The sequence below is a fragment of the Lacerta agilis genome, chromosome 1, assembly GCF_009819535.1.
Source record: "Lacerta agilis isolate rLacAgi1 chromosome 1, rLacAgi1.pri, whole genome shotgun sequence".
NCBI classification, from domain to species: domain Eukaryota; kingdom Metazoa; phylum Chordata; class Lepidosauria; order Squamata; family Lacertidae; genus Lacerta; species Lacerta agilis.
In genome coordinates, this window is record NC_046312.1 from 96,027,682 (window position 1) to 96,053,787 (window position 26,106).

At 40.8% G+C, this 26,106-nt stretch overlaps 1 protein-coding gene across 1 annotated transcript in view; it reads right to left on the bottom strand.

Annotated features, from left to right (window-relative positions):
* Nucleotides 1–26,106, bottom strand: part of LOC117046728 (von Willebrand factor D and EGF domain-containing protein-like) — a 165,346-nt gene that overhangs the window by 83,165 nt on the left and 56,075 nt on the right. Inside the window, 10 exon segments of the mRNA XM_033149089.1 lie at nucleotides 3,150–3,290; nucleotides 7,499–7,718; nucleotides 9,292–9,329; nucleotides 9,332–9,495; nucleotides 9,497–9,536; nucleotides 12,120–12,149; nucleotides 12,152–12,233; nucleotides 15,550–15,654; nucleotides 20,914–21,075; nucleotides 24,482–24,618. Of these exon segments, the coding sequence (XP_033004980.1) occupies nucleotides 3,150–3,290; nucleotides 7,499–7,718; nucleotides 9,292–9,329; nucleotides 9,332–9,495; nucleotides 9,497–9,536; nucleotides 12,120–12,149; nucleotides 12,152–12,233; nucleotides 15,550–15,654; nucleotides 20,914–21,075; nucleotides 24,482–24,618 (1,119 nt within the window).

Consider the following 26,106-nt stretch of genomic DNA (forward strand, 5'->3'; position numbering starts at 1 on the left):
TCCCATCGTTTGTTAATTTGGTTCTTTGAGATCTGTCCATTAATGTGGAAACTGCCCCATTAAAGTCTCCAAGGCAAACTACCTTATAATCCAAATAATCCAACAGCATCAGTATTTTTTTTATAGAAAATCGACTTTCCATCATTTGGTGCATAAAGTCCCAGAATCAAGAATTTTTCGCCTTGTACGTTGATTTCAATTGCGATGTATCTCCCTTCTTCATCTTTAAATAGCTGTCTTGGGCTATATTTCTCCTTTGCGTAAATCACTACACCTCTCTTCTTGACCTTGTCCGATGATATAAACTCTTGGCCTAGTTTTTTGTTCTGTAATAATCTTCTATGACGACGGGCTATGTGGGTTTCCTGTAAACATATTATGTCCAAATTCTTCTTTTCTATGCTGTAAACACTCTGCGTCTCTTTGGTCTCTGATTCAATCCCCGAACATTCCAAGTCATTAGCTTGAGCGCCATTTCTTTGTTTATTCTTCTCCTCCAGTTGCCTGTCCTTTCTTATCTTGTTCTGGATCCTGGCTTGGTCCTGGTAGTCCCGACGGTGGTGGGAATACTTCTGGAAACTTGTAGAGCTGTGCTGGATCCAATGGAGTACCTTTAAAGTGTTCCAGATGCTTGTCCAAGAACTTTTGCTTTTCCGCCAAGGACCTTATTCTTATCTTTTTCCCTTCAAACGTAAATGCCAGGCCTTCTGGAAATTCCCAACTGAAGGAGATCTTTCTTCTTCTTAGCTCAGTCACCAAATCGTTGTAAGGAGCTCTTTTATCCAAAAATTTTTTGGGGATGTCCTTATAAAAATTACTTTATTCTGCTGTACCACCAGGTTGTTTCTGTAGTGTAAGTCCAGAAAGTAGTCTCTGTCGTGTCTATCGTGTAGCACAAGCAAACAGTCACTGACTGTTTTGGTGCTTTTCTTTCCTCTGGAACCTCTGGGTCCAAATCTGAAGGCCTTCACTATGCGTGCTGAGACGTTTACCTCTTCTAATTCCCAATATGTTGAAAATTGTTGCACAATATAAGCTTTCAGGTCTTCCCCTTCCAATTCTGGAAGACCCCTTATTCTTATGTTTCCTTCTCTCTGATGTAGTTGCAGAAAAGCAAGAGATTCTTCAACAGTTCTCTGTCGTGTTCCAATATTCTCTATCTGCTCCAAGTCAATATTGTCCAATTTTTCCTCCACCTTTTTTATTTTTTCTCTGACCACTTTAATTTCCTCTGAGTCCTTTTTCAAAGTAGTCACCTCAAGCCCTATTTTAAATTTCTTCTCTGTTCTTTCTTACATTCTCCTCAATTTGCCCAATTGATTTTTCCAAGGTCTCAGTAGAATTTTTAATATCGGCTTTATATCAGCTTGGAGTTTTTCTATTGCAGAGTTAACTGTTGTATTCACTGATGCACCAATAGTGTTCACCGATTCTTGTGTTTGCTTCAACCTTTCAGTGACACTATTCAAACCTGCTGCAATTTCTGCCACGCTAACAACCAATTTCTCCATTTGTTCCTGAAGAGTTAAGGAAACAGAGCCTTTTCTTTTTTCAGAGCCAGTTCCTTTAGATCTAGTTTCCATTCCCTGTGGGCTCTGTAGCTGTAATCTCAAGGTCACTCCAGTTGCTGTGGTAACTGTCTCAGACATTCACAGCAGAAGACCAACAGTCCCAAAAGTAAACCAGGTGGCCTGCAGCTAGCTTCTGAGAACAAAGAGGCTGCTGAGCCAGGCCCACACCAGTCCAATAATCCAACTTTTAGGCAAAGAGTTCAAATTTTCCCAAAATTATAAATTCCTTAAAGCCAAGAGGAGTCTATTTTAAGTAGCCCAAGTCAGTAACTATTTCTCACTTGCAGTGTTACCACCAGGTCCATAAAGTAACTTGTATCTGGCTACAAAAGTCAAAGAGTCTCCACTGGTAAACAGTCACTGAAACAGTATCAAGGAAAAAGAAATGGCAACAATATTTGCAGCCCGCTACTGACCCGGAATCCTAGTCCTGAGGGCGAGCGGTGTCTTCTTTTGCCATATCAACTATTTCTGAGTCTCAAAACATCCATAAAACAACTTTTAATCAACTTTTAAAAAGTTTGGCAGAGTTCGCAAAACTTTCCCGTTACTCGCGGCTTTAATCTTTTAGCGCTACCAAGCTCGCGCAAACAGTTCAAAGGGAACAGGCTTCCTTTTAAAGTTTCCTCTGCAAGCAGTGTGCTCCAAACTTTTCAGACAGTCCAAAATCTTTTACTTACAGAGTTTCTTTGGAAGTTTCTATGTCGGAAGTGCCGGGTGCTCGGGTCTGGCGGGATCGCTGCTTTGATCCTCCGAAGGCAGACGCTTCTTCAGTCCCGTGCCGGAGCTTCGCTCGCCCGATTTCCCCCCTTACAAGGGTCAATCGGGAGCGGAGACGACACGTCTGGGACCCACGAAGCAGACGGTCCACGGGACGCTCTTCCCGTGGCTTTAAGGGACCCGTGGCGCAGGCACGGAGATCCCTATCGCCTGACGGAGGACGGAGCCGTCGGACTCCCGTCCGCCATTGACTCGGCACCAAACCGGAAGATAAACTCCCCTGCACTTCCAGACCTAATGCAACACTGGCAGCATCTCTGGTTACCTGTGCTCTTTTCATATATTCTGAACTAAGCATCCATGAGCTCCTAGACTCAAAAACGGAATCTGGCCCCTTCACACATCATGCCTCAAATGACAAAAACCCTTGAAGAGGGATTGATGCTTGATCCACAACTTGAAGGTGCTGGATCTATGTAAGTGGTGAGTCAGGAAGGCTCTCAGAAGCCATGAGTGGCCAGGAAACCAAGCATCAGGGCTCAGTCTTAATCCTGTTTACTTTCTAACCAAAGCTGATTATACTGTGCAAAAAAAGAAGAAATGTTCCAGATGTTTCATAGGTTACTCAGCTTGATGCATTCAGCCTATTCTGATGCAGAATTGGGGGGGGGGAATGGGGTGTAGTATTTTTATTTCTACGCATTTTCACATGCAACAGTTTTGTACACAAATGGACCCCCTCCTTTACAAGCACCAGAATGTATGTAGGATGGAATACCCATGTGTATTACTTAATCATACACATACACACAGACACACACACTGATATAAAAATAAATACAAACAGACAAAGAATACTCACATTTGCAGTTTCTACCATCACCCTGCATCCCATTGGGGCAGTTCCCACATATGTAAGATCCGAGTGTGTTTGTGCAAGAGACACCAGGAAACAAAGTTCCTCTTCACATTCATTTGTATCCTCCTGACAAGTAAGCCCTGTGCCAGGAAAACACAGTGGAGGTTAATAAACAGAAAAGCCTCTGATTAATCCTAAGCTTAAACCTTCATGCATACTAGGCAGGTGTCTCAGCTGTAAACTCATTGAAGAATATGTCATTCATTTGCCACCCAAACTCCCCACTGGTTCATTTCATCCTCTGCTGCTTCACTGTTTATTATTGTCAGCTTATTGCTTTCAAAAAATGTGGAACCCTGAGAGTTATGGTGAAAAGCATTAGCTACCCAAAGGAAATATTCTCAAATTGCGGCTCATGCTTTTCTTGTTTTCCTTTTATCCCAGCAATGTTATCATATATTTTGAAATCTAGGGTCACTATTTGGGCCTTTGCGTTTGCTGACCGGCTGGAAGAACAAACAATCTGAGCTGTCTCCATGATTTGGATAGAAATTTGATACACAGAAACCAGCAGGTGAAACTGTGTGTGTGAGGGGGAGATGGACCTAAACAGGATAATCAGTGAATTGCTGCAGTTCAAACTGCTATTAAGAAATGGGTTGCAGAGAGTGGTTGGAAATCCGGTCATGTGTTTTGGAAGGTGAAGACAGATTGTTAACCAGGTGCTTTTCTTTAATCAACATGGGGTTCATTAAGTGACAAAGATAATCTTAGCTACACAAAATATTGAAGCTTTGTTTAGCTCTTCTGCTATAGTTGATAAAATAAACTTCACCAGTCAGTTTAGGGCAGGTTGTTTGTTCCCATATAAGTAAATTACATGATGCTTTAAATTACTAATTACCCCCTCTCGTACAGATATTCTTTAGAACCCAAATTTTCCAGATATCTTTGGTTTCATCTGCTGCTTGTAAGTTTCTGTAAGATCAATGGTTTTATTTGTTAATGGCTTTTGCCATATCTTTGTTATCAAATTAATCATACTGATTGTATGGTTAATCTCTTGGTTCAGGAACCCAAAAACCATTTAAAAATTAGGAAATAAAATTATGGTTTCTGCTAATATGGGTTTTCCAGAGGGAGAAAAACCAATGGTGATGTTAGGGTCACTTTCTTGAAAATGAGAAGATTATGGATAGGGCATGCGGTGCTAGGAAAACCATAAAAGAGCACAGACCTTGTGGCACTGACAATGAATGAGTGGATGCGTGTTCTACTGATTACATTAGGATGCATGCAGGGAGGTTTGGCATTTGCATGTATCAGAATTCTTCAGCCCATGGCACTTAAGGGTTAGGACACACTGTTTTTCATTTTGATAGATGGTAGGGGCTAGCCTGGTCAATCCAGCACCCTTGTTTCTGGTTGATAGCCCTTGCCATCTTAGAAACCCAAGGTAGACAACATGGTAGGTGAGAGACAAAATGTAAATGTGGAAACAAAATGGAGGCAATCTGAGAGCGGGAAAATATTTGTGTGTGCCAGTGTAGTGCAGTCACAATGGAAAGACAAATTGATGCTTAGCATCCACAGTCCTGATGGAAGCATTCCTTGTTTCTCTGTATGTTGGTTTCATTGGAGAGCAATGTGACAAGACTGGGATTGAATCCACATCCAAATGCAAGTGTTGTCTATCCAGATCCACATCTCTTCAAAGGTCCATTCTAATGTGCACCCTCAACAGCCTTTTGGAGCATCTAATCACACATGACTAGAGCTATCCCAACTTGGCAAAAGGGGCATTTCTCTCCCCAACTGTGAAAATCTTCACACTCTTTTACACAAGAACACTGCAAAGGGAAGGCAGGAAAGGGTGTGCTTTCCCTTGTGAACCATGCCCCCCCACCTTATTTTTTAACTTGTAGATATCTGTGCTCCTTCTGTACAGAAAATGGTGGCAATGAGCATCAGCACCAAACCCTTTAAATATCTGCCAATGCGTTTAGATGTCCCAAACACTTTAAATCTGTCAATGTGTTTAGATGTCCCAGTGGGAAGGTATCGAATGGAAGTTTAAAATTACTGCCAATGAACTCTGGGCCCACATTCTACACAGGCATTCCCATGGCTCTTGCTCATTTTTAAAAACCTTTAGCCCTCTACCTGTTCCCCTGGCATGCACCCAAAATAATGTTATCTTATCAATGACAGCAGAGAGGAATTAAATTGCCCTTGTATTTCTGTATGCATAACAATGCTTCCTACAGTCTCCACAAGTTGCTTCTCCAGAGATGATACTTAAGGTGCTCTCTAAAGAGTTCATGTCTTTGTTCCTACTATCTGTTTGCTATCATTTGTAAAGAAGTGATGCTGAAACAGTCTTGTCACTTGAGCAGTACAGCATTGCCTTCTCATTAGATTATTGATGGCTTTCTGGGGAATTGAGACATAAACACAACATCAAGGATAAGCTTTTATTGCTGTAATGGAACCTGCCCTGAAGTGAAATCATCTACCTTCCCAGCTGGCTTTCAGCTGCACTTGCATATAATTTTTCACCTGCCATTAAAACAGGTGAGAGATATTCCTATTTCACTCAATCATTTGTTTATTTGGTTTCCCCTCCCCAAGCCTACTTGCTACAGAGAAATAATGGCAAAAACATTGAATATTTTATTTACATGGACCTGAAGGAAAAGGGGGTAATTGAAGCAGATCACTTTCCATATGATTATTAATAAATGGAAGGAAGGGGCCCCATTGTTCACAGTGTATTTGCTACTGTCAGGACAAACTTAAAAGATTACTATATTCCCCTGTTATCTTACAATCTAAAAAACTGAGATTCCCCCCTTTTGCTTGGTGGTTAGCATCATTCTGTTGCACACCTCCTTTTTTATTAAGTCATTGTACATATTGGCCTTAAAGCCTTTTGCAGAGAAATTCATTCTCTACAGAAATTAACACGGGATCATATTCTTAGAAAGCCTTGATTACTTAAATCATGGCTTCACTGGAAATGTGACTATTTTGCTTGCTGAAGATGTCCGCTTGGAAATGGAGATCTGTTTAAGCTCCAAGATAAGGGATTGAATTTAATATATTAGTGGTAATGAATAGCTTCTGACTTAGACTGAATATCCTATCAAATAAATAATTAAAGCCCCACCCCCACCCCATGGGAAGAGAAACTGACATTGTGGTAATTCAGAGTGGCTACTCAGGGGGCAAATAAGACTGTTTTTAATCCCCCAGCCAGGAACTGGGAAGCAACTAAATGGGCTGAACTAGCAACTTTCGATTAGCATTTGCTGAAAGCAACTTTGGTGAATTTAATTGACTTGAAGAAAGATATTAGAAAGACATTGGCCAGAAAAACGATATTGCTAGGTAATAAATGGGTATATTTGCTGCTGTGTGGAATTTGTATTTTAATTTTGTGCTAATAGGAGAAAAGCAATGTCTCAGATGTACTAAAGGGCCTTAGTGTGGAAATTCTCCAAATTTCCTTGACCTGTGTTTTGATTATCCTGAGGTGTCAGTTCAGGCAAATGAGAACTACAAATGTCAGAATCATTCGTGTTACCTAATCTGCAACAATTAAGCAACAAAGTACAGTACTGGGGAACAGTGGTCAGATGCCTGTGTTCTAGAGTTGGTAAGTATAAAATAACTGATTCTGTCTCCTTGCTTCAAAGGAGTGGGAGAAGAATTTGGTTTGGTTTACAATTTAATACAAAACTATCTAAGTTTTACTTCCCAAAACAATATATGGACCAAAATCCATTTGCACCTTTCCAAATTTTACCCAGCAGTTTGCCAAACAAAAGAATGCTGAAGAATTTTTGTGAAGATTTTTTTTTAATATTCAGCTGTGCCAGACACTACTTCCACATACCAGGAGTAGTACAGGTGAAACTCGAAAAATTAGAATATCGTGGATAAGTCCATTTATGTAAGCAATTGTTTTCATTAACTGCTGGAGTTTAATATATGATACAGACTCATGACATGCAAAGCGGATATGTCAAGCCTTTGTTTGTTATAATTGTGATGATTATGGTGTACAGTTGATGAAAACCCCAAAGTTGAAATTGTTAATTTGGGGTTCTCATCAGCTGTATGCCATAATCATCACAATTATACAAATAAAGGCTTGACATATCTCGCTTTGCATGCCATGAGTCTATCTCATATATTAGTTTCACCTTTTAAGTTGAATTACTGAAAGAAATGAACCTCTCCACGATATTCTAATTTTCGAGTTTCACCTGTATATTAGACTGCCTCTAAATTTGACTAGAAAACAGTAAGGAGACTCCAGAAAAAAAAGCAGAGCTCTGCTTACCTTTCCAACCTGCTGGACATTTACAAATGTAACTATCTTTTCCATTGATACAGGAGCCAATTCCACATGGGTTTGATTGGCAGTCATTATGGCTGTTCTGGCAAAGTTCCTGTTCAAATCCACTGGGACATATGCAGAGATATTCACCAACACCCGGAGGGAAGTTGATGTTGGTGACACATGTTCCACCATTTAAGCAGCCACATGGTTTCACTGCAATCTAAAAGAGGCAAGAACTGGGATGATGTTCTTCTTTCTTTTGCACTGCATTGCAATGGAGCATCTAACTACCTTTTCTACAAAGGAAGGGTCAGTATCCACCCTCCTAAAACTTTCTTTTAGTAAAACAGCTATTTCAAGATCTAGTCATTTAGAATTCTATTTAACCATGGTTTGTAGCTCCAATATGAAATTATAAATACAAAGCAATATTGTCTGAAATGTAACTGAGACACTGATGGCCAAATTATGTTATTCATCATCTTATACCACAAGAGATCTCAAAATGGCTTGCATCAAAAAATGCAATACAGATATAAATTACCAAAAATTAAGCACCTTTCTAAAAAGAGAGTTTCTAAAAGTAATCCTACAATAAACTGCAACAAAACACTCAGCATTAGCAGGATCAGCATTAAAATACCAACCAGCAGCAAATCACACCAAACAACAGAAAGAGAAACAGATATGGTCAGTACTTGGTGAACATTGCTGGGGAGAGCATCCCACTGCCGAAATGACCTCTCTATTGTTGCCATTCTTGTTGCATGTCTACTAGAAGCAGCACTTATATGGGGCACTTAATGCAACTTGAGAAATATGCAATAGCCACTGAAAACTGAAGGTACGCATCGCCTCCCAGCACCTTTGTAATACCTGTCAGAACTTGCTCATCTCCTAATGCCACAACATTCTGCATTTCCCCACTGCTGCACCATATCATTGGCTGCTGGTGTGGGCTAAGTAAAGATGAACTATCAGGACACAGTTAGCATTGCAAATAGGAAGGGAAAAGTTAGTCACACACTTGCCATTTGCAGTGGCAGCTGTGTATTTAGCATAACATCTAATTTGGCCTTATATAGACTATGAATCTAATCCTTGATTGATTGATTGATTGATTGATTGATTGATTGATTGCAGGCATTTCCAGGTAGGTCTGGGCGCAGTACCATGTAAATTCTGTATCAAGTGTTGTGTATCCTGTGTATCCTGTACTTATCTCGTTCCAGGCTCCTTAACAATTACCCATTGTGAGCGAGACGCTTCTGGTTGTAAGTTTCCTCCTCCTATGCATTTACCTCATTAGCCCACCCTATTGAAGGATTAATGGAACACCTTGCAATAAAGACAAAGCAGAAGAGAAGCACTGCCAGGGAGCTGAGGCTCTGGAGTAACGACATAAGAGCATGGAACCTCTAAAAATATCATTGCAAATGAATTATGTTCTCCCCTTTATGGCAAAAACCTGGTCTTTTATGTTGTTATGTGCTTTTCTTCAAAGATCCAAATGCACACAGTGAATTTTAAAGCAGATTAATGAACCATTAAGAGGCTCGGCAAAAGTGTTCTTTCAGACAGCAATCGATAGTACCCTCTCTTGTTCGTTGTATATGGGTTTTACGTTCCCCGAGTTATTTATTAGATTAATTGATCATTACTGTCATGTTGGATAATATGCACTACTTGAAAATAGCTGAAGTCTTAGCTTTTTAAAGACAGTAAACAAATTTTCTATAATGGAAGCAATGGATAGTGATAAACCAGTTTTCTGAAGGGTTCCCCCTTCCTACCTGAACTGAGTGCCTGCTTTGTGCATTGCATTCATCGACACAGTGAATTCAAAGCTCTCTGATTTGGCAGAGCTGACTTTCCAAATGAGAAGGCCGGCAGGAGAGAGGGTGGGTTCTGGAGGTCCGCCTTCTAAGATGAATAACACGGCTGATCCCTCGGGATCCACTGCTAGCAGCTGGTACACAAATTCTCTCCTGCAAAGTCAGAAGCTGGCTGGGGGCTTGGAACACAGGCGGCTGGTTATCTAAGCAAAATAGCAACATGCAATATGATAATGGAATAAAACAAAATCGAAAATTCTTTCTAGTAGCACCTTAGAGACCAACTGAGTTTGTTCCTGGTATGAGCTTTCGTGTGCATGCACACTTCTTCAGATACCTTCTTTTGCACACGAAAGCTCATACCAGGAACAAACTCAGTTGGTCTCTAAGGTGCTACTAGAAAGAATTTTCGATTTTGTTTTGACTATGGCAGACCAACAGCGGCTACCCACCTGTAACTGTATAATGGAATGTTCTAATTCCCTAAGGCAGCGGTTTTCAAACTACATCTACCACCTGGACCACCAGAAAATCGCTAGCAAAAATACATCCCGGTCACAGTCTTGTTGGTTGTTGGTACATTCACAACATACATTAAAAGCACATGGCTTCCACCAAAGAATCCTGGGAGCTGTAGTTTGTCAAGGGTGTCAGGAATAGTAGCTCTGTGAGGGGGAATCAGTTCCCATGATTCTTTGGGGAAAGCCATGACTGTTAAAGTAGTAGGAGTAGAAGCATCATTGGTCATCCCAAGGTTTGTGAGGCTCATCGACAATGGCCTGAAACCAAGTGTTCTTGGTCCAGTCCAGGGGAAAGCTCTTCCAAGAAAGATTCAGCAGGTGCCTTTTTTCACCTTTTGAACACCTGCTGAAAACTTTATTGATGCTGCTAAGCTTATGCAGGCATCAAGAAAATATATTTCAGTAACAGGTAGTTGATGAGGTTTTTATTGTATTTGATGTAGGCTGTTGTAAACTGCTTGGTTTTTTTTAAATGAAGAGCAGATTACAATATTTTCATAATAATGGCACTTCTAATGTATGGTGTGATGTCTCTCTGCCACATTCTCCCTCTTTCTGGGCAGCAGGGGCACACAACTTATTTTATCATTTAGTGGCATACACTTAGCATCTGAGGTTGATTGTGGTGGCTACGGTTAATGTTACACTGCAGTTGACGAAGACGATAAAATCCCTCTAGAACATTTTAGTCAAAAACAGTTACCAGCAAGTTTGAGAAACTTGGCAATGCATTCAGGAAAGCTTTATTTATTTTACATTTAAACTTTATACTGTGCATTCCAAGTGAAAAACTCATCTCTCTCACAGTCAATAAGAACCTAGATACAATAAAATACTCTCAATACAAACATCAAAGTAATATAACCATGCTCTTAAATATAGATTAAGTATCATAAAATGGATTAAGGAATGCCTTGACCTAACTCTTAAATACAGGAAACAATGTGTAATGCTATCCTTCAATGGATGTATAATCAGTGATGGACTTGAGGACAGTGAATAAACTCTGTCTGGATAAGACAGAGTTAATGATTGCAGGGAACTCAGTAGTCGGGCTGACTTGGCATTCTGTTTTGGGTGAAGTCACCCCACTGTAAGGATCACTGCATAGGTGTCGACTTTCCCTTTTTTTGCGGGAAATTCCCTTATTCCAGCGCCGTTTCCCACTGCAAAAAAGGGAAGATTGACAGCTATGGCTGTTTCCCAATGCAAGAAAAAGGAAGATTGACAGCTATGCCACTGTTGGTTCAGGAATACTGTTGGACCCAGCATTACTGTCATGTGGTAGCTATATGGCCCAAAGTACCATTTACTGGTTTTCCTTGCTGATGGAAAATAAGTCACCTGATCACTGTAGTTCATCTTTCCAGATTAGACTATTTTGTCTTCAAAGGATTGAAAATTTATTCATTCATAATTTTTATTTGCATGCTGCTTTCACACAGAGACCCATTCCCAAAGCAGCTTGCAACAAAGAAAACAGGAATGTGTTTCAAAATCAAGCAGTACAAAGCAATTTCATAATATAATAAAACAACACCACAATGGCAAATCTAACATACCAAAAAAGCCAGTATAAATATAAAAAGATTACATAAACAATACTGAACAGCAAAAATAACAAAGGAGCTTGACAGTTTCACCTTGGTCCTAGAAAAACATTCCCCATGATGTTGCTCAGAAATATCTGAGCACACACCCGGAACCTCTGCATAATCATTAGGGTCAGAAATGTACATATTCCTATTAATGAGAATCTGCCTTCTCCAAAGAAAGTACAGTGGTGCCTTGATTGTTGAACTTAATCCATTCTAGGAGTCTGTTCAACTCCCAGAACCATTTGAAAACCAAGGTACAGCTTCCTATTGGCTGCAGGAGCTTCCTGCACTCAATCAGAAGCCACATCGGATGTTCGGCTTCCAAAAAACCTTCGCAAACTGAAACACTCACTTCCGGATTTGCGGCATTCGGGAGCTGATTTGTTTGGGAGCCAAGCCATTTGAGAACCAAGGTACCACTGTAGATTACCTTCTACAGAAACTTGGCCAATCTGGGGTCATCCAGATATTCTGAACAAATAGCCACAGCCTAGACAGCACAGATGTGAATTTTCATCCAGAACATCAAGATGACACCAGCTTAATAAATGCTGGCCTAGAGAAATGTCAGAATGTACACAATATACAGGCCCTCTCCAAAACACTGGATGTGTTTTCGCAACAAAACCTGAATACCATAGAAACGTTTTATGCATTTTAGGCTTACTTTCATTAATAGACCAGGTGAATTTGGAATATCGGGTTCACAGAGAAGACAAGGACTCGTAAGGCTCGAATCACCTTTTGCATAACATAATCCATCTATATTGCAAGCGTTTTCCTGCAAGGAAGGGGAAGAAAGATAAATTAGCAGCAAGTAATTGCTTGAAATATTTTACTGTAGGAATAATGAAATGACAGCAATTTAAATGCTAGCACTCTGTTGCCTTGGGAAGAATACAAGTGTATTCTTAAAAATTGCTGTAATGACACAGGCTTTGCCAGCTTCATTGTGAGATTTTTGTAGTTGTGAATGGCTTATCTCAGGCTCCTGGAAAATGCCGCTGTAACAAAAAATTCATATGAAAATCACTAACATTGGTACAAGATCATTAATCCCAGAAACCTGTTATCAGAGTGATTAATTATCTGGTCCTGCTGAACACTGGCTCCACTAAGGGTATAATAGCTAAAATTCTGTATGACAGAACTCTATGACTACAGTTATGAGGAAAGTGTTTTATGACCCAGTACAGAAAAGTGGAAACTGTTTGCTCAGAGATCCTAAAATCTTTCATTCACATGCAATTAAAATTGCCAATTCTGTTCGGAAGCCATTTGTAAAGGAGAAAAATGCCACATATCCCCATTCAATAGCACAAATACTTGGGTATAATGGGATGCAAACAATGTGCTTCAGTCATTCCATTTGTGTGTGTTACGGCCTCAGGACTAGCAGGCCTTCTTGCCTGCCTTAACTTAAGCACCATGACTTTCCCCATGCCTAGAGCCATGCTGATTCTCCGGGGACAAGGCATACTAAAAGAGATAGACCTGAAAAGGTCATATTGAACAACAATCCAAAAACAAAGCAGTTCTCTCTCCCAGGTACATTCTAATCCTCCCTTTATATGGGCTTGCTGATGTTACACAATACACATTGTGCAATAATTGAGTCCTTACACAGAGCCAGCAGCAGATGGCTTGGTGGGATGGCAGCACTCACTGACTGATGTTGCTTACTGGGAAAAAGAAGGGAGAGGCAGTGGAAAAGTTGGCTGTGGTACAATCTGGCGCTCCTGCTGGTGAAGTTCCACTGTGCTGGCCTCCCCACTTGCCTCACCCTTCCCCATAAGAAACAGCAACTAAGCTGTATTTAGGTCAGGTGAACACCACCATGCCACAATGCCATCCCACTACCATATAGAGTTTAGCATGTATCTAGGCATGTGGGCAAATCATAGAAAATCCCAGCCTTCTCTACATACCTTTCCCCCCTTTTTTATTTCAAAGGGCCTCCAAACAGATAGCTGCAGTGGCATAAAACCATCCCTGAGCTGAGGCATTCTCTACTAGATTGCAAGCTCCATCACCCACCCAAATTGGTGCCCTCTAGAAAATAAACAAAGACTGAGTGATGGGATAAACAGCGGCTTGCAAAATAACAGCTAAAGTGGCATGTTGGAGCTGTATTCCACTTGGTTACATTCACCAGCTGCACTCACACTAGGTGTGTGGAGCTAGGCTGAGAATCTTCAAGATTAGCCAATGTGGTACCCGTCAGATGTTGTTGTGCTCCCATCATCCCTAGTCAGCATGGCCAATAGCCAGATAGTGTGGGAGCTGGTGATTTAGTGCATGGGTGCCTGAAACTTGTAACTTCAAAACTTACAAAGATTGACCCCCTGTTCCCACTTAATGAGGGGATAATGGTTGTAAATTTTGAACTACATGCTTCAGGTACCTATGCTGCATGTTATTCGCCTCTGCTGAGCTAAAAGACAGGCTCGTATGAATGAACCGTGGTCTAGAATCTAATCTGTCGATTCTTTACCATTCTTAAGTATGATGTTCTGCTGCTGTCAATGCAGATGTTGAACTGTATAACATGGCTCCAGCTAGTTGCTCCACTCAAAAGCTAAACTACTACATTTGGATTAGTTGCAATTTCCAAGTGGTCTGCAAGAGTCGCCCTGTGCACTACACTTATCCAGTTGGGAGCTTATCAGAGCATGAATTACAGGCCATCCCTGTATAGGAACAGCCATAACTGGCCAACCAGCTGGGAGCTAAGAAAAAGCCCTCTGTGTCACTTGGATCTCAAATGACAGAGAAGAATCAGCAAGTACCTCTGGAATACAAGGGGAGCGCAGCCCCATAGAGAACTGGCCATATGCTTATCTCCCAAGCTCAAGAGCTGCCGAGTCATAGCACATTGATCTAATTCAACCTCGACTAGCCTTCTTCCAGTCCATTACAGTGGCTGAGCACCAGTGCAGAATCTGCACAGCCACACATGATTCAGATAGCAAGAAGAAATAGGAATTGAATGTCAACAGCGTACAGATGGAACCCAACTCCAAGCCCCAACTCCAGTTGCCAATACAGCATATTAGTTAGAATGATATTATATGCTTCTTTTTCAATAAAGACTCCTGAATAAGTCATTATTTTGCTTTTTAAAGTATTTTTTTGTTTCTTTAATCTGCTTCATAACATCTTTTTATTTGATCCTGGGATGCGCATTTCTAAATAATAAGTAAATAACATAATAAATAATGTAAATAGCAACAACTATAATGAAAATTAAACCACAAAGCTTTGCATAACCCGTAAAAATACATTGCTTCACATAATGCAAATGGGACAGAGCCAACAGGTGGGAAAGTTACAAATTAATGAATTTATGGCATAGAACCATGTAGCTAGTTTGCTGACTAGGTTGCATCAGGGTGTAAAGGGTCAATAGTGAACTAGCAGGGTGTAAATTAAATAAAATGCTGCTGGGAGTACCTACCAGAGTTGGGTCTGAAATCAAACTACAGTAGACCTTGTCCTCATGTTAAAAAGTCACTACAGAGCAGTTTTGAGCCTGTGTAGTTGTTGAGAGTTGTTTCTCAACTGTGGCAATCACATCTATACTTGAAGATAACAGGCCCAGAGGTAATAGGATTGGTAGTTGCAATACCCCCAGTAAATCTGAGAGGACTAGTAAGAATTTGACACTATGTCTTACAAAGATATGTTGCTTGTGGAGGCTGAGAGCAATGTCCTCCCAGCAAAGGCTCTCTGTAAACAGGAATCTTCTGAGTGTGAAAGATGCCTTATGTGAGATAATTACAGAACCTCTGCTGTTTCCAAGTTTCATTTACTTACATGAACAATTCCAGCATGGATGTGCTGAATTCTTTGTGAGTATAAAATATTAATTTGGAAGAAATGTTTTTTTATGTACAATGTGTTGGCTTCCTGACGATTGATATAAAAAGGGCATAATTTACAAGTGAATGGAAGAAAATATATTTAGTTTCCCAGCTGATCAATAAACACATTTGCTTCTCCAACACTTGTCAAGATACACAGACAATCCAGGGAAACTGGAGGGTTAAGGAAAAGATGGATGTTCTGTATTAAACCTCTAAGTGCTTTGAAATTACCTTTAATTTACAAAGCCCATTTTGATGGAATTCGCAATCCTGGCAGACTCCGTCATACAAGGTCAGGACTTTTGAATTACTGTACTGGAAACCATCATTAGAAATCTAAAATATACAAAAAATATATCATGTAATTTTATGTGACCATGTTCCATACAGATACTGTCTGCACATTCTAAAGCACATGCCCAATACACCCCTGAACTAAATGTCTGCCAAGAAGATAAATTAAACCACTTGCAAGTTACTTTCCTGCAAGCTAACAAATCACTTGATGCTGCAAACTGAAAAGCCATTCATTTATTACCAAAATATCTTTTCACTCGGATAAAATCTGGAGTTTCTGATAACTGCCGTGCTCTGTTTAACCTCTTCCTGTAAATTTCTTACTCAAGTTGACACAATTTTGAACAATAAATCCTGCTTCAGACATTTTGATTGCAATCCATAAAACATTTACTCTAGAGGAATCTCATAGATGTCAACAAAATTTTACTGAGCCTGCTTCAAAGGAAGATGATTCTGTATGGCAGCCTTTGCCCTTGACTCCCCCTAAGATGGATTTCCATACTCAGTGCAGCTATTCATTCATAAGATGTAATGCCTGAAGTGTTCAATCTAAGGGGAAATGAGCAGAAAATCAGGGCTGATACTGCCCCCACCACTGCCGTATGTATTTCCTGTAGGCACAGAAGCCATGCAGTTTAACTGGTGACAGAATAGTGGAACAAACAAACAAAGTGGGCCCTCCATTTTGGCACAGCATAACCAGTTTTCCTTTTCACATAATATCTGAATGCACATGGCTGGTGTGATGTTGGTGGCATCTGGATATAGTTGCTAAGCATTGAATTGGACTTGATAGTGTAAGAATTTATCTGCCCTCCTGTTCTATGTTAGAGAAAAATCCTTTATGTTCATTGTCCAAAAATCCTTTATGTTTATTGTCCAAGAATTTGGAAAGCAAGTTCTGGTTTATGGGGTTTTAACATGGATTCACAGTTTTCTGATTTTTGTAAGAGGTGCTATTCAAGGGCCAGAACTCAGTGGCAGAGGATATGCCTGCAGAAGTCCTCAGTTGAATCTCTAGGGTTGGAAGATACCCTTGCCTGAAGCCCTGGATAACTGGTTGCTCCGACTTGGTTTAAGACAGATTAAGAGGTCCATTTGTCCTGAGTGTTTATACTCAGTGGTGTAGTGCCACATGGGTACAAAAGTTCAAAAGTGTGCAATCCCCCTCACACAGAAAATATCCCAATGTTCATGTGGGCAGACTGAGGAGTGGATTTGAGCAATGGCTGGTTGCTAGAGCACCCCTGCATGGGCTTTAAAACATATACTCAGTCCCAACCAGTCTCTCATCCTGCTCTCCACCATATTTGACACTCACGGGTGCCACAGTTGCCTCTTGTGCAGGTCGCAGAGCTATTGCCCCTTCATTCCAGCCTATTGGTGGGCAGTGCCGAGGATCTTTACCCCATGCCACTGCCCCCTTGCCAGCTGCTGCTGCTGCTGGTGGTGACAACATGGAATAGTAAGTTATCTGTCATAGTCCAATCATCAGAGAGAGTCAGGGTAAGGGAGCAGTGCCAAGGGAGAATGAGAATCCCACCACCACCCCAGTATCTCTGCAAAGGGAAGCTGCTGGTCTCTGAGGTGCTGCAGGGGTGAGTGTGATGGCTGGTGGGGCAAATGTCTCAAATGTGCACATTAAAGATACAGGTACAGTAAAGGTGAAGGACCTCTGGACGGTTAAGTCCAGTCAAAGGAAACTATGGGTTGTGGTGCTCATCTCGCTTTTCAGGCTGAGGGAGCCGGCATTTGTCCACAGACAGATTTCCAGGTCATGTGGCCAGTATGACTAAATCGCTTCTGGTACAACAGGACCCCATGACGGAAGCCAGAACATGCATGGAAACACCATTTACCTCCCCACCGCAGCGGAACCTATTTATCTAATTGCACTGGTATGGTTTCGAACTGCTAGGTTGGCAGAAGCTGGGGCAGAGGAACAGGAGCTCACTCCATTGCATGGATTCAAACTGCTGCCCTTCCAATCAGCAAAGTCCAAGAAGTTCAGTGGTTTCAACCACAGCACCCCCGCACCCCCCATGGTAGAGTATTTCATTGATTTTATCAAAACTGGACTGGTGGAAAGGACTCAGGGAGTGCTAATGGTCCACAGGTTAGCAGGCACAATACTTGCCTTGCCCTGGGTGCTGGCAACCCATGTTATGCCACTGTTGCTACCCCTTAGGAAACATCAGAGCAGATGGAAGCACTGAATCTGCCTACTTAGCCCGGGTACGAGAAGACAGGAAAGAAAGAGATATCAGCATCACCACCAAAACTGAAGAGGTTGCCACTGCTTCCTACATCCCCATAGATGAAAGGAGTGGAGGAAAGACCACCACCACCATATGATCCTCTTTCAACTCAGTGTTGCTGAATGTTTTGTTGCCATCATTATTATCATTATGAGTCTACTCTGAGCAAAATTTACTTGAATAACACCCTAACTGTGTGTGGATTTTTTTGTATCTCATAACTGTAATCATGGCACATAGCTTAGTTAGTTAGGTACCAAATATTTGTAAAAATGCAATTCTTCACAGTATCTTTAAAAGAGAGAAAGAGATGAGGAGAAACCCATAACAGTTTGACCACACCCCAGTGTCTCCACTGGCCATGCCCCCATAACCTCCTAGACACCCTAGTAGGTCTAGTGGGTAACAACAGCCATGGCATCGAACAGATGGAAGGCATCATTGTGAGGAGCAGAAGAGAGTGAGAGGAAAAAAGGAGAGGCAAAAATCACAAACAACAGAAAGAAAACTCATGTAAAGCTAAACACACACAACTGATATTTCCTGGTGAACAGAGAATGGGACACACCACACACAAAAATATATTATTTTAAACTGATAATATACTACCTGTTCCACTCAGGTGTGAACAGGTGGTACCGAGATATGTGGGGATATAGCAGTGCCTAGCATTTGCAATTCAAAGGTGGGAAATAAGTTTAAAATCTACTGAGAGAATTTGAAACTGAATTAGCATAACTTAACATAATTTAACTCAATTCTCTCAGTATTTGATTTAGAAGAGGGGCTCCCTAGCCACATTCTTCATAGACAAGCCATCTTATTAAGGCGGGAAAACTATTTCAAGGGTCTCTAGCTAGGGTTTAATCTGCAAAGTGTGTGGTCTGCAGCTCAAATCTGAAATGGAAAGCCATGCTTCTATTTGGGACTGGATGTAGCTATTTGATGGGGTGGGTCAATGTACTCTGCACTCAATCAGACCCAGTCTTCGCATGAGCTAGCATATATAGAAATAAAGGTCCCAGATAATGTTAGTGTAGGAGATGATACGACAGATACAAAACTCCCGGTGCTGAAAATGGATTCTAGGCCTAAGCGAATCAAGCTCTGAGGCGGAAAGAAGAATTAGTTTAGCATCCTGCCATTTTGCAGGCAAAAGCACTACTTCATCTGTATAAACTGATCACTCTTAATGCAATTTTAACCTTAATTTCTTTCCTTTACTAAAGCCCTCAAGATGTTCATTTTCTCAGCACAGCACTAATGATCAAACAGATGAACATTAATAATGATTAGGACTTTAGCAGCCTCTAATAAGATATTCAAATAAACCCCATTCATTTGCTTGTTGTGCTTTGGTTAAAACAAAAATAAACATTGATCTCCTCCTCAAAAGTTAATAAGCTACTGCAAAATAAATAAATAAAAATAAATTGTACATAAATTATCCAAACTATTCTTTTGTGCATTGGATGAACACGGGCAGATCAAAGTTCCCCTATACAGCAGCAAGGGTAGAGTATTAGGTATCTTTTTGGCTGCCTGTCTAGAAAATTGTGAAACAAATATGTTGAAGTCTACCAGTGATGAACTTTTGTAATTTCTGACTCAATAGGTCTATTTTTTTTGGGGGGGGGGGGGGTGATGGGGCTCTCTTTAGAGTGTAATATGCATTACTTCACTTCATATTACTTTACCTTACCCCACATGTGCCCACTAAACCACTTCAAAAGGTGGAATTTTTCGCTACTGCAGGTGCCACATAATACCTGTTACACGTTTGTAAGAACTCAATCGTTTTGTGTGGCAGCAGAAGCACATTGGAACTCCTTGCCTATTGAGATCAAGCAGGCACCTTGACTGCATGGCGCCTGCTAAAAACATTCATACCCAGATGCTTAGAAAGTTGAGGTAACTTTAATATGTTTTGGTATTTCAATGTTTTAAAGTATGATTGTGATTTTTTCCTCGATTTTATTGTTTTATCATTTGGTTAGACTGCTTTATGGTGAATCGAGTAGTGCATAAATTTTATGAAACAAGTAAGTAAATAAATAAGGCAGCACTTCTACACTTGGGGGCCTGAAAGTCCTGCCCTTGTGGCACCATTGTCCACGGTGGTATCTGGCTGTTCACAATAGCAGTTCACAGCTAGCATCACAACAACCCTTTTAGATAGGTTTTCTGTCTTAATTTCCGGTCGGTGGCACGTTTGCTCGTTTATTAGACTTTGTGTTTTTCTATTTGAATGACATGCTCTCTGTAACTGTGGTTAATGCTTAGTGCATTGTGCTTAATGACATCACTGAAGACCACCCCCCATGACACCAGAAGCTACCTTAGATCTCAGGGTCTGGAGTGTTCTTGACCTGGGTAGGTTCCAACCACTGAATCAGCAAGCTGAAGTGCATTCTCGGTGTGCCACATGCACACAAGTCAATTCTGTGGGAAAGGGTGGTAAATTGGGCTTACATCCATGTGGCTGGGCCACACAAATATTACCACACCTGTGCAGACGCAGCTCACAGAAAAGCCACTTGCGCTCAGCTACAGCTAACTGAAGATCCCCAAGTATTCAGCATCGTTCTCTGCCATCTCTTTGTTGTACAGGGCTGTCCTGTACAACAATTTCAACATGGAGGATGTGAGCCAGAGAGGCCCCCAACAGGCAGCAGTATGAAGCTGAACTCATTTTGCACTTGTGACCTAATCAAGAATTTCAACTGTGTCTCTCGAAATGAAATGCAGATGATTAAGAATTGATTCACCCACTATATCAGCTCAGGGTGATTACTAGGAACAGTGATTATAATTTGCACCTTAAGACTACTTATTAAAATGCCCACAATGCCTGTAATTTCTGCTATTTCTTTGTTTTCTTATTTATTATGAGGCAATACTAAAGATCTCTTGCTCTCCTGTGCACTCCTATTCACAGTGATTAGCAGGAAGAAATCCGTAATCTCCCATTTTATCATCACACTGCTTGAGAAATGTCTTTTGAAATTTTTTTGCTAGTAGCACAAGAAATTCCTACTTTCACTTGCCATCTTGCATAAGGCTCAGCATCCATCATGAAACGAACAGCTCCTGCTCCTGTATTGTTCAGAGGTGGGATCTGACAGTCCACCGTTGTCAGATTCAGAAATGTTGCTCTGGTGTTTTCATATTCTCTGGATACCCATTCACCATTGCGATACTGCAGGAAACAGAGCAGTAAGATGTGTGTGACTTATTGCAGGTCTACATGTACTTACTGTAGATTTCAAGTGATCTACATGGATATATAAAAATTTCTTTATGGAAGATTTTGATCAGATGTGCTGCTGTGTTAAGTGGATTAACACAGCAGACACAATAGAACTCCCAAGGAAAACAAAGGAATTCCATATGTTCAAATCTGATTGGTATAAGCACAATGGGATGGGGTGTATAGTCCAACAGATACTATAATGCTTCAGGGATTATGCCAATTTTGCAAACTTTATTGCCAAGACCATATAACACTGGTCTTGAAAGACCTACATTGGCTCCCAGTACATTTCCAAGCACAATCCAAAGTGTTGGTGCTGACCTTTAAAGCCCTAAACGGCCTCGGTCCAGTATACCTGAAGGAGAGTCTCCACCCCCATCGTTCAGCCTGGACACTGAGATCCAGCGCCGAGGGCCTTCTGGTGGTTCCCTCACTGCAAGTTTACAGGGAACCAGGCAGAGGGCCTTCTCGGTAGTGGCACCCACCCTGTGGAATGCCCTCCCATCAAGGAAATAAACAACTATCCGACTTTTAGAAGACATCTGAAGACATCTGTTTAGCGAAGTTTTTAATGTTTGAAGTTTTATTCTGTTTTTAATGTTCTGTTGAAAGTCGCCCAGAGTGGCTGGGGAAACCCAGCCAGATGGACGGGGTAGAATTTATTATTATTATTATTATTATTATTATTATTATTATTATTATTACCCTGCCAGTTGATGAGCAATGATGAATCTCCTACTTGCACTGCTTTCACAATTTGATCCCTGCTTCAAATTGTCCTCTGTAGCTGCTGTTGTGTCTACAAAGGAAAACATGCACACAGCTACATATTTTGCAGGCCAACCCCTTCTGTATGACTCTTCCTGACAATTAAGGTTGATCAAGACAAGCTCTTCACCTGCCCTTTTCAGAAGCACTCCCTGTCCAATGTGCTCCATGTTGCAGAGGCTTCATTAATGAACTATCCTGAATGATGAGCTTGGATGAGTTTCCTTTTGGTGGATATCTCAGGCTTCCTTTTAGAACATCCAACCTGGATGTCCATTTTGTGATATCTCCTCTCGAAAGCACCATTACATGAAACCTCTCTTTAACATATAGTCTACGTAGTTACACAGGAAGCTGCCTTATACAAAGTCAAACCATAGCCAGCTCAGTATTGTTGTCACAGACTGACAGCAGCTCTTCAGAGTTTCAGACAGGAAACATATTCCCAGCTCTATCTGGAGATTGAACCTGGGAGTTTATGCATACAAAGCAGATATTTTACCCCTGACCTGAAGTCCTTCCCCTCTCTAGGTAGCTGGAGGGAAGGAAGGAAGCTATACTAACCCTATGCTTACTCTGTTAAATAATAATCATAATAGGAGTCAAATCTGACTCTAAGATTTACTGGTGTTGTAATGTAATTATGCATAAAACAAACACCAGTGGCGGACCTTGGTGTCTCACCAGGTGATGCCAAAATCTGCCTGCCCATCTCTCACATTCCATTGGGAGTCATAGTTGTGGCACCCCATAAGCTCCACGCCTGGTGTGACTGAACCAATCACGCCCCCCTAGATCTGCCTTTGCAAACACCCTGCTGATTGCACTATTCTGTCAGTGACTTTAGAAACAGTGCCCTTCAGAAATTAATAGCAAATGCTTCAAAATCTAAACATGCAATGTCAAGTCTTCGGGGGGGGGAATGCATTTTAAGGGGAGGGGGAAACAACTGTAATATTTGAAGCCTCAGGATTATGTTTTCAAGTTTCCCCCCCCCTACTTTATATATATATATATAACTGAAGTAGAGGTCCTCATGGTATTGGAAACTGGATTTTGAAATAGATGGATCAGACCTTCACAGCTCAGTTGTCTTGGCTGATGGCAGAATAATAATAATAATAATAATAATAATAATAATAATAATAATAATAATAATAATAATAATTTTTAAACCCCACCCATCTGGCTAGGTTTCGCCAGCCACTCTGGGCAGCTCCCAACAGAATATTAAAAGCACAATAAAACATCAAACATTAAAAAACTTTCCCATGTCAAAACTGGAAATGTTATTTCAATGCCTGAATCCTATCTTCTGTGGCAAGTGCCGCTTCCACATTCCCATAGCTGGAGCAACCTCATGTAACAACATTTGAAAGAATGTAATTTGTGGGACAAACTGATTGTGTCATCCTATCAGCAGTATTCCTGACTGATGCTGAATTTGGTAGTATTCGTGTGATTCTGTATTTCAAATGCATGCAATCTAGACATGCCCTTCATGAAACTTATGGTTCACGACACAGTCTATTTGTAAATAAATATTCTATGTGGATCTCTAGGATTGTAGGATACATCCTGTCACATAGAAGTCTACTTTCTACAAACAATTTCAGAAAGTTCTGTATCTTTCTGCTTCACTGGGAAAGACTTTTTTTTGTAATGAATCCAATTTTGAAACACTCTGATGGAGAACCTCTCTCATCCAAATAATTATTTACCATACATTCCTTTATATGCAGCCTTATATTACATGATTAAGATGTAGAATAATAATCTTAATAGTCCACCATTCAGCTGTAGACTACAGCTGTGTATCCGGAAGCTCAGATAGTTAGCTATGATACTTAAAATTCAAATGCATTTAGAAATACAGCCAAGCGTATAGATTCCAGATGCACCAAATTGAGAAATAATAATACTGTGATTTCAAGCATCAGTGAACTAGGGTAAAACTGGGATAAAAGCTCACTGAGAAATGGAAGAGATTGCATGGTTTTGATTCACTTATGGACCAATCTTGAGGTGATGTGACACCAATTGTATAAAATGTACATGCCAGGAAGAAAACTTATCACTTCCAGTCCCAATAATAACAGGCAATATACACATATAAATAGGCTAAGAGAATCAAACCACTAGATGTAGGCCAGTAAACAAGAAATGTGACCAGCTGAGATGTTCATGTTATCTCTCCAGCTTCACAGTATTAGAGCCATGCCGACTTAGAATCAGGCTGCTTCAGACATGGGGTTTATTGCGTTTTATTGATGATATTTGTAGTACTTCTGCCCTGATGACTAATATTCCTTTCACACTGCAGTATAGCATTATAGCACTGTGGCTTTTTGACTGATACACCAGCTGGGAAAAACCCAGTGGTAAGCTTGTGCATGCATATGTGGGTTTATTTTCGGAAATGTACTATGCACATGCCACTATCTCCCAATGAGATGTTTTTTTGCCACTGAATACTGTGGCAAACAGTGCTGTCTGTGCTCAATAAATTATAGACCCAGAGAATACGTAAAGGTTCCTGACGAAGAGGGCCCCTTTCACCTATCTGTGCTCCCATATTGCTTACAGTCAACCGGGTGACCTCACAATGAAGATCAGAAGAATCTCTGAAGTTGTGTCCAAACACGTGGATTCTGCTACAGTTGGACGTCCGGACATCACAGAAACCCCCATTCATTAGATCTGTGATCTCCACTGGATGCTCTATAAGGGAAACAAACATGTAGCAGTGGGAATATGGTACATGAGCACGCACATAATTTTTTTGTATTATTTTTATTACTTCTCTTTAGCTTTACCTGCAGGCACATGCCCTTTGGAATCCCACTCTGAGCTTTCATATGTCACCAAGCTGATGTTCAAATACAGGAACTTTTGAGTAAAGGCAGGGAGCATTAAAGAATGAGGAAGCCTATATAGGAATGGCTGGGTGGGCTTTACTTGTCACACACACACACACACACACACACACACACAGCAACTGCAACCACTTATCTGTCACCCTGTCACAAAATTGCTCCACGCTGCAGTTACTGCTTTAAAACTCCATACACTCATCCTAGATAGCTGCCGCTGAAGGCTGATCAGGGATTTCTGAAAATACCCTTAATCCAACATAATATTTGGTAATCTCATATATGTGGCACTTTAAGTGATCCCATAGGTGTGTATGTGTGGGGAAAATATGTCAAGAAAAGGTGTTCCTCTGAGGACTTGGATATGAGCAGGATCAAATATTCCCTCAAGGGGATGTTCATCGGAAGCTATTTGACAAGCCATCTATTGATTGCCGTTTCGACGGTTCAAGAATTACTACAGATCTTTCTTATAATAGCAAAAAGCCATAGGATATGTGACAATTCCCCCAAGCAATATTATTCCATTCAGTGTGCAGACTACATTAGCCATACTGGTTCTGCAGCTTCAACAGTCTGCAGTAGGAACAGAAGTAGCATTTTAAAGCAGGCCAGCCTAATTGACCAATCCAGGAGTTACATGTGAATAGGAATGCGGGTGCTATCAGCTGGATTTTGTAATGCAGTTTCAGTTCAAATAACATGCATAAGATTGCACATTTTTTTACTGAAAAAAATGTGAACAAATATGCATATTTCAGGGGAGAATGCATTAAAAAAAGCACACAAAATGTTATTTTGGGGGAAGTATGTGTATAAAATGCATATAAGGAGAGAGAGATGGGGGGCAGAACTTCTACCTGCCCATTCCTCCTTATTGACCTTGAAGCCCATGAGTATTTTCAAAACCAAGAACAAGAGAGAAACACCAGCTGTGGGTTATTGCTACCTTCCTGCTCTTTTGCTCTGTTGCTATTATGCAAAGGGAGTGGGGGTTCTTTCTGTGAATGCAGGTAAGAGTCTGGGTGGGTTGGAGAGTGGAGGCGAAAGGTTTTACTTTGTTCAGAAGCTGCAGAGTGAGAGTCTGTTGGCGCAGAGTGGATCCCTCTTTGTATGAGACAGAGGAAGAGTGAGTGGGCTCACATAGGCGAGAGATGGAATGGGATTGTCACTGAGACCATTTAGTTCAGAGTGTTGAATGTTCTATTGTCTTTACCCAGGAATTTGGTTAAAGTGGGAATTCTAATGGTAGTTTAGCTCTGTTTGCCTTGCAGAAGAAGAAGAAGAAGAGTTTGGATTTGATATCCCGCTTTTCACTACCCGAAGGAGTCTCAAA